The 8,205-nt window shown below is 56.6% G+C and overlaps 1 protein-coding gene across 2 annotated transcripts; it reads left to right on the top strand.

Annotated features, from left to right (window-relative positions):
• The first annotated feature begins 406 nt into the window (after nucleotides 1-406).
• Nucleotides 407-7,802, top strand: Bsg (basigin (Ok blood group)). 2 transcript variants are annotated; one of them, XM_076919585.1, is made up of 8 exons: nucleotides 474-569; nucleotides 4,603-4,950; nucleotides 5,638-5,794; nucleotides 5,982-6,064; nucleotides 6,169-6,308; nucleotides 6,625-6,907; nucleotides 7,120-7,144; nucleotides 7,357-7,802. In XM_076919585.1, exons 1-8 carry the CDS (start codon nucleotides 503-505, stop codon nucleotides 7,418-7,420), a joined length of 1,167 nt encoding a protein of 388 aa, XP_076775700.1. In that variant the 5' UTR covers nucleotides 474-502; the 3' UTR covers nucleotides 7,421-7,802. The 2 variants fall into 2 exon arrangements, with proteins under 2 accessions (XP_076775701.1, XP_076775700.1); XM_076919586.1 differs by lacking the exon at nucleotides 4,603-4,950 and having other exon boundaries at nucleotides 407-569.
• The last annotated feature ends 403 nt before the right edge of the window (nucleotides 7,803-8,205 follow it).

Raw genomic sequence — 8,205 nt, 5'->3', positions numbered from 1 at the left:
GAGAGGGGAAAGAGAGGGGAGAGAGAGGGGAGAGAGAGGGGAGAGAGAAGGGAGAGAGAGGGGAGAGAGAAGGGAGAGAGAGGGGAGAGAGAGGGGAGAGAGAGGGGAGAGAGAGAGGGGGGAGAGAGAGAGGGGGGAGAGAGAGAGAGGGAGAGAGGGAGAGGGAGAGAGAGAGAGAGAGAGAGAGAGAGAGAGAGAGAGAGAGAGAGAGAGCACGCGAGCGAGGCGAGAGCGCGCGCGCGTGCACAGGGGCAGCCCAGGCTCCAGGCCCCACCCCTTCGAGGGTGTGGTCTGTATGGTCACGTGCCAACGCTTCCCCACCCGCTCCGCTTCTGTAGCGCGAGCCTGGGCGGCGGACGCTGGGTACGTGCCTACTCGCTGTGCGTCTGGCGCCCCGCCCTGCGACGCCGCGTGCGTGCGTGCGTGCGTGCGTGCGCGCCTACGTGCGCGCGCCCCGCCCTTCTTATAGAGCCGCAGTGGGGCGTCCCTTGGACGAGGCGACATGGCGGCGGCGCTGCTGCTGGCGCTTGCCTTCACGCTCCTGAGCGGCCAAGGCGCCTGCGCGGCGGGTAAGAGCGGGGTGCTGGGACCGGGCTGGGGTCACGGACCTAAGGTGAGCCGCGGATTTCGGGGACTTGGTAGTGTAGGGAATCACAGCTTTGGTTCCCTACTCGGGCTCGGGGCTGGAGATGTGTGGAGGAGTAACAGTGGCTGTGGGTGACGCTCGAGTTGACCCTAGACCTCGACTGGGCGACGAGGTGGAGGGGGATGATCTTAGAGATGAGGCCCTGGAGAGACAAATCAAAGGTTAGGACTCTGAGGGAGACATCCTAAGGTTGTGGGAACCGGGCGTGGAAGGAGCCGCCACCTTGCGGTAGTCCCCACCTGAACATGGGAGGTAATTTAGAGAATTTGGAGTACAGAAGTGAGTGGAAATGACCCCAGATTTTGGACAGCTGGAGATGGAGGGAGCCGCTGCCTTAACTGTCCCAACTCACAGAATAGGGCTGGGAGGTGACCCTGGAGGTTTGGAGATACAACAATGACTATAGGCGGCCTAGGTTTGGGGGAGTTAGGGAAGGTGTGGGAGGAGGTGAGCCTGAAGCTGGAAGACAGTAAGGCTCTGGGGCAACATCTCCGAGGTTGAGTTGGGGCGTCCGTGGTCGTAGAACTACCATCTTGGTTTCTCCACCTGGGTACCAGGGCTGGGACTTAACCCTGAAGATTGACCTCTTGGTGTTAGGGCCTGGGAGTGTGAAGAGAAAAGAAGCTACTGGGTTGAGGGTTCCCCACCTGAGAGACAGGGCTGGAAAGTAACCATGGGCAGGAGGGAATTGCAGAACATCTGGGAGAGATTTGTGGGACATGGGGTGGGTGACAACAATGTTTCAGGTGGCTTCCTCCGGGTTTGGAGAAATCTGGTTGGTGAGGAAGCTGCCATCTTGGGGAGGTCCCAAATTTGGAAGACCTGGGAGTAGAAGGAACTGCAATCTTGGTTCCCAGAGGGAACAGGGCCAACGGGGTGGGAGTCACAGTCCCTAATTTAAGAGGGTGTGGAGTTAGAGAGGTCTGCCACTTTAGTGCTACCACCTGGGGGTGGGGAGAGGAGATGAAGCAGCCTTTCCTGCAAGGGCTGCTCCAAGGTTTGGGGCTACTAGGGGGACTAGAGTGGGAGGAGCTACCATTTCAGGGTGTCCATACTTGGGGGACTAGCCAGGGAGATGATTCAGGAGGTTTGGGATACAGAAGTGCCTGGGCGTCTGGGTAGGAGGGAGGTAACTAGGAATTTGGGGAGGTCCTTGACTGTTTGGTGATGTGAGGGTGACCTGAGAAAGGGTTGGGAGGTCTTGTGGTGGAGGAAGCTGCCGCATTGCTGTTGAAGGGAAGGAGCACAGCACTGCTTCAGGAATCTGAGAGAAGGTGAAGTTGGTGGGGGGTGGCATTGCCTGTTAGCAATGTCCTCGGGTCTTGGAGGGTGTGGATTGGAAAGGTGTGAGAGGTGACTCTCTGGGTTCTTAGGGTACAGAGGTGCCTGGGGATGGTGTATCCTAGGCTTGGAGGACTGGGGTGTGAGTGGAGTCATTGCCCTGGGGTCACATGTGGAGGTTGGGTGAGGAATTCCCCAGTGGCAGTTCCCTCCCTAGGTTTGGAGGAGTCCCAATCAGATGTCCCCATCTGTCCCTGTCCTCCTTGGGGTGAGCTTGCAGACTCTCCATAGTCCATAGTCCCTGGCAATGGCCACCTGTCCTTGCCCCTAGCAAAGGAAAGGAATGGAGGTCCCTTCTGGGCTGGAGCCATGCTTCTGGCTGGTCCGGTGCTCCTCTGATCTAGGACTGGTTGGGGAGTGAGTGCCTGGGAATGGCCCTGGACCACAGGCCCAGGGACTTGTTGGATTATCATTCTTGATGGGATTTCCAGTGACCAGGGCATACTCAGCTTGCTCCCACCCTGGTGTCTGGCCTATTCTGGCCTTAGGTCCTTGCCTGATTGAGGCTCAAAAGGGCAACTGAGGCTCAGGTAGGGAAGGCAGGTATTCAAGGTCATGGCAAGGTTGAGCAAGGAAAGGCAGTGTGGTAGGCCTGGACTCCAGAAGGCAGGCAAAGGCCGGAACCAGAGCTCCACTGGAGAAATGGGCCAAATGACTGCTGCCTCTATCAGCAAGGAGGGGTCTGTCCTGGCAGCAGTGCCCAGGGTTAATCCTGACCCACTTTCTCCATGCCCTCTTCCTCCTCATCGAAACATCTTGAGGTGCTCCTGTGAGGCTGGCTCTTGGGTGCAGATAGCTGTCTCCTGCCAAGGTGGATGCAGCTGATTTACTGTGTCCTGGGCACAGGCCCAGTGGCTTTCTGCCTGGGGTTAAGCAGACCTTTGCAGTGCACAGGGGCCAAGCACAGAGTGTAGCTTGCGGGCAGGTCCTGGGAGCAGATCCACAGCCTACAGCCTGGGCAGGGCCCAGGTCAGCCTGGGCTGTGTCATTTTCCGCCGTACAGTGGGGGGAGGGGGTTCTGCTCAGAGGGCAGCCCTGTGGCATGGGCACTTAAGTTTCCTAGTTGTGTGAGGCTGGAACTTGATACTAGGGTCTCTGCAGACTGGTCTAAGCACTCTACGCCCCAGTTTCACATGCTTTGTCTGAGTGGCGGGTCTCAGACACCTCACTGCAGGGTGTCGCCCCAGCAGTTACACAGATCTGATTTACCCACATTCCTCAGGTGTCTGAATGACATGGTGCTCCTGAGAGGTGACAAGCCAACAGCCTAGGTCATCACTGGGTAGCAGGAGACTGGTGTGGGCTGCCCTCCAGAACAGCACCCCCTCCCCGGCACCTTGTGGTGCTGGCTTGTTTACCCAATGCCTCAGGCTGGCCTTGTTCTCACCTAGCTGCAAGTAGGCAGGAAGGAAGGTGCTGTTTGGACAGGCTGAAAGCTGTGGGCTACAAGTCACATGGCCGGGCTCCCAACTTGACTTCTTGAAGACCCTGTGGAGGCTCCTGAGGTTGCCATCATAGTTAATGGTCACTCCTGAGCAGTGCTAGCTAGGTTCTGTGTGGGAAGGTTGGCAACAGATGCCAGGGAGTACCACAAGGCACCTGCATTCCTGAGACCGATCATGGGTCACCTAGATGGTCCTAATGGCCTGGCATGTGACCATTAGGCTTGTGGTCCTTAGAACATGGCAGCCATGTCCCAGATGGATGACACCCATAGTATAGTGTCTCTTCAGAAACCCAGCTGGGATTGGGGTCTTCAGGGCACCTGTCTTTCCTGACGACCTAGATGAAGTGGTCAGATGTCCTGAGGCAGTAAATAGGAAGGGGCCAAGGGAAAAGGCAGCTGTGGCTTCCTCCTGACTCCGTGATTTCCACTTGTTGGGAACTACAGGTTGGGGAGTCTGGAAGATCTCAGCTCTGAAATGTGGGTTACCAAGAAACCATCCTTTACCAAAGCTGCTGTGTCCTTCGTACCCCAGGGGTCTTGGGGCCACTTTGGTGGTAGGTGTCACTCTTGGCCCTGGAGATTTGGGGCAAGTGCTTATCTTGTCCCACCCCCAAGTGGCCGTAAACCCGTATACTTGTGCCTTCAGACAACGACTGTACCTTATGTAGGCATGCGAGACCTGCCTTCCCCGGGACATGTGTTTGGGGCAGGCACACAAGTCTGAGTGTCCCAGGGCCCTGAGAGCCCCTATCCTATCTTCATTTTTTGTTTTGGAGACAATTTTAAACAATTTCATCTGGCCTGGAACTCCTAGCAATCCTCCTGCATAGATCTCCTGAGTGATGGAATTATAGGTGGGCCACAACACCTGGCTCCTATACTCTTTTAAATTACATTAGTGTGTGTGTGTGTGTGTGTGTATGTGTGTGTGTGTGTACACGCACGCATGAGTGGCACACAGGTCCTTCACCATGTGGGCTTGCTTGGCGGTCACCACTCTTACCCAGCCCTTTGTGCTTTGTTTTCTACCTAACTTCATACTTTTCCCTGCAAGCAGAAAGAAATGGAGTTCGTTGTGCTGTGTTGGCCCCTGTGGCAGGCCCTGGCGGTTGTCCTTCCTGCCTGATTCTCCTTCCTTGTAGTAATGGGCACTAACCCTTTCCCATAGCTGGCTTCCTCAAGGCACCACTGTCACAGGAGCAGTGGGCGGGGGGCAGTGTGGCCCTGCACTGTGTGGCTGTGGGCAGCCCCGTCCCCGAGATCCAGTGGTGGTTTGAAGGGAATGATCCAAACGACAGCTGCTCCCAGCTCTGGGATGGTGCCCGGCTGGACCGAGTTCACATCCATGCCACCTACCGCCAGCATGCAGCCAGCTCGCTGTCTATTGATGCGCTCACCACAGAGGACACAGGCATTTATGAGTGCCGGGCCAGCAGTGACCCTGACCGCAACCACCTGACCCGGCCACCCAGGGTCAAGTGGGTCCGTGCCCAGGCAAGCGTGGTGGTCCTTGAACGTGAGTGGCCAGGGCACTTGTCTCTGTTTACCTCTTGTGCCACCCGACCCTGGCTTCCACTTTGTAGAACCAGATGCTGCTCTGCTCTACTCTACCACACATTTAGGCTCACCTGGGGATATGGGTGGGCCGGACACTCATCAGTGTCACCCTGCTGGGTGCAGGCTGGCCCTGCCCTCTTCCAGGTGCTTCCTCAGCTTGTGCCCCAGGTCTTTGGTCTTCTGTATTCCGCCCTGACCTCCCATCCTGTTCTGCTCTGTGCACTTGCTCCCCTGGCTCACAGTCTTCCCTGTGTGTTTGTCTGGTAGAGGTGGGGTCTGCTGCCCAAGTGTTCGCTCTGACTGTCTACTGCAAACCTGAAAATTCCAGCCAGACTCTCCAGAGACTACTGGGGGCTTAGTTTCCATTTCTGAGTGATGGTCAAATATTAGTGAAGGGAACATGAGACATCCATGTGTTTTTGTTATGTGGGGAATTGGGGATGGTGCTCCCCCTGAACCACGCAGCTATGGGAGCAGCAGGCGGGGCTTGGGCAGCTGGGTCTCTTACCTTGAAAGTGGACTTGTAGTGGGACATCAGCTTACCTTAGAAGTCTGGGGCTGTAGACTGTCAGCCACTGTAATTCCAGAAGCAGGGGTGTGGGGCAGACTGTTGTCCTAAGCTGACTCTTTCTCCCTGTGGCCTCAGCGGGCACCATCCTAACCTCTGTCGTGGAAGTCGGCTCCAAGACACAGCTTACCTGCTCTTTGAACAGCAGTGGCGTTGACATCGCTGGCCACCGCTGGATGAGAGGTGGCCAGGTTCTGCAGGAGGACGCACTGCCTGACCTGCAGATGAAGTACACGTGAGTCTGTGGTGCCCAGAGGACCCTGTCATGCCATCTCACAGATGCACCCCGTGGAGCCGTGCCAGGCTCCACACAGCTCTGTGTTGGCTGCATGGCCTACCTGTATAGCGTGTGTGAGAGCCTGGGTGGGGAGGTGGCTACCTTGCCTTACGAGCTCCGAACCTCACTGCTCTGTCCCCTACAGAGTGGATGCAGATGACCGCTCTGGGGAATATTCCTGCATCTTCCTTCCTGAGCCTGTGGGCAGAGGCAGCATCAATGTGGAGGGTAATCTGGGGCCAGAGAGCACAGGCCGTGACTGGTGAGCTGGGGGCTGGTGTGGGGCTGAGAGCAGTCTATGTGCTTGGGCAGCAGGGTTCTCGTCCTCACAGGGCCACCCAGGATTAAGGTCGGAAAGAAATCAGAGCATTCCAGCGAGGGAGAGTTTGTGAAACTGGTCTGCAAGTCCGAGGCATCCCACCCTCCTGTTGAAGGGTGGTTCTGGTTTAAGACTTCTGACAATGGGGACCAGGTGAGGGCGGTGGGGCAGTAGAGGCTGCAGCGGGAACATGGCATCCTGGACACAGGGAGGGTGGCAGAAGGGGCATGGGATTCTAGGAATAGTGAGGGCTGCCATGGGAGTGGGGACACAGGAGGGGCACTTTACTTTGGTGAGGGGATCTGGGAGTGGGGACACAGGAGGGGCACTTTACTTTGGTGAGGGGATCTGGCACATGAGGTTGCAGGAATGACAGGGCTTCCAGAGATACCATGGCAGGGAATGTTGCGGGGCTCCTGGGACAGTAAAGGAGAGACTCTGGCAGGACATGACAAGCCCCTCTTCCCAGTTCATCACCAATGGCACTGAAACCAATAGCAAGTACGTCGTGATATCCACACCTGAGAAGACAGAGCTGACCATCAACGATCTGGACATGAATATCGACGCTGGCACCTATGTGTGTAATGCCACCAACTCCCAGGGCAGTGCTCGGGAGGCCATCTCACTGCGTGTACGCAGCCGCCTGGCAGCCCTCTGGCCCTTCCTCGGCATCGTGGGTGAGGTCCTGATATTGGTTACCATCATCTTTATCTATGAGAAGAAGCGGAAGCCAGACCAGACCCTGGACGGTGAGCAGCCCTGGGTCTGGGTGAGTGGGTGGGCCCCACTCAGTGTCGGCCTGGAGGATGGTGGGGTCTGCCCGTAGCTTAGGTAGCCACTGTGAGGGCTTGGAGCTATGGGTACCTCCAGCTGCCAACTGCATGGTAAGCCTGGGGTGGCAAGGCTCTCACAAGGCTCTGACAATGTCCTCTTTCCTTCATGTGACTGCTCTGGATTGCAGAGGATGACCCTGGCGCCGCCCCACTGTAAGTCCAGTCGCTGTGGGCTCTGAGGAGCCATCTGTGTGTCTTATAGAAATTGGGGGGCCGGGGCTCCTGGACTCAGTGTGTCTGTCTTTCATGGGCCTTGGTGGGTTCAGGGAAAGTGGCTGGCTGCTTTTGAAATAATGGCAAGATTTTGGTGGTGCCGAGGCCAGCCCTGTGCCTGTCAGAGTGAAGACCCCCTTTTGTATCCTCAGGAAGGGCAGTGGAACTCACATGAACGACAAGGACAAGAATGTGCGTCAGAGGAACGCCACCTGAGGGGTGGGGCGGCGGCAGGGGAGGGGCCGGGCCTTCTGACCCCAGCCCAAGTCCACCTCCTCTCCTGTGTCCCATCCTGTCCTCGACTTGAGCCTGCCCAACCTGACCTATCCCAACCCAAGTGAAGACAGAGCCTTACCTTACAGAAAGCCCACCTGGAAGAAGCAAGCCACTTGCAGCCCGTTTCTAGTTTAAACTAAATGAGGTTTCTATGCAGACAATCCATTACTTAGGGGTTTGTGTTTTTATTTTTCCTTCCCTTCTGAAGTGTGTCACTACAGCCCTGTGGAGTGGGGGAATGGGTCAGGGGGAAAGGCGAGGGCACGCTCTGACTTACTGTTGGAGGGGGCTGGGACCCCACAAATAAAGACCTACCCCACCATGTGTGTGTCACTGCTTGAGGCTCCAAGATCCCATCTTACAGGAAGAGTGCATGTTGAGAGCACATGCAGGGGAGGGGTTTTTGGTCAGCAGGGCTCCGAGTGGCTCAACCTCCCTAATGCTCTGCTCCTGTAATAGAGAACAGCACCCCCGGAGGTCCTGACCTACGAGTTGAACTGCAGGTACATCTCTAGTCCTCATGAGTGTCCAAGAAAAGCTGTTGTCATGACATTGTTGGCTGCTGTCCTATGCAGGCCTCTGGCCTAGTACTGATCTGGCTTTTGGACACCCATCCTCCAGGAGATGTGCTTGCTTATGGGAAATAGACAGACCCATGAGACTTCCTGGCTGGTTTTAACTCTTAAGTTTTGGGCAGGGGTCAGGACAGGTGTATGTGGCCTGTG

The sequence above is a fragment of the Arvicanthis niloticus genome, chromosome 22 (genome assembly GCF_011762505.2).
Source record: "Arvicanthis niloticus isolate mArvNil1 chromosome 22, mArvNil1.pat.X, whole genome shotgun sequence".
NCBI lineage: Eukaryota > Metazoa > Chordata > Mammalia > Rodentia > Muridae > Arvicanthis > Arvicanthis niloticus.
The sequence above is the reverse complement of the archived record's forward strand: the minus strand, read 5'-3'. Positions and strand labels throughout refer to the sequence as shown.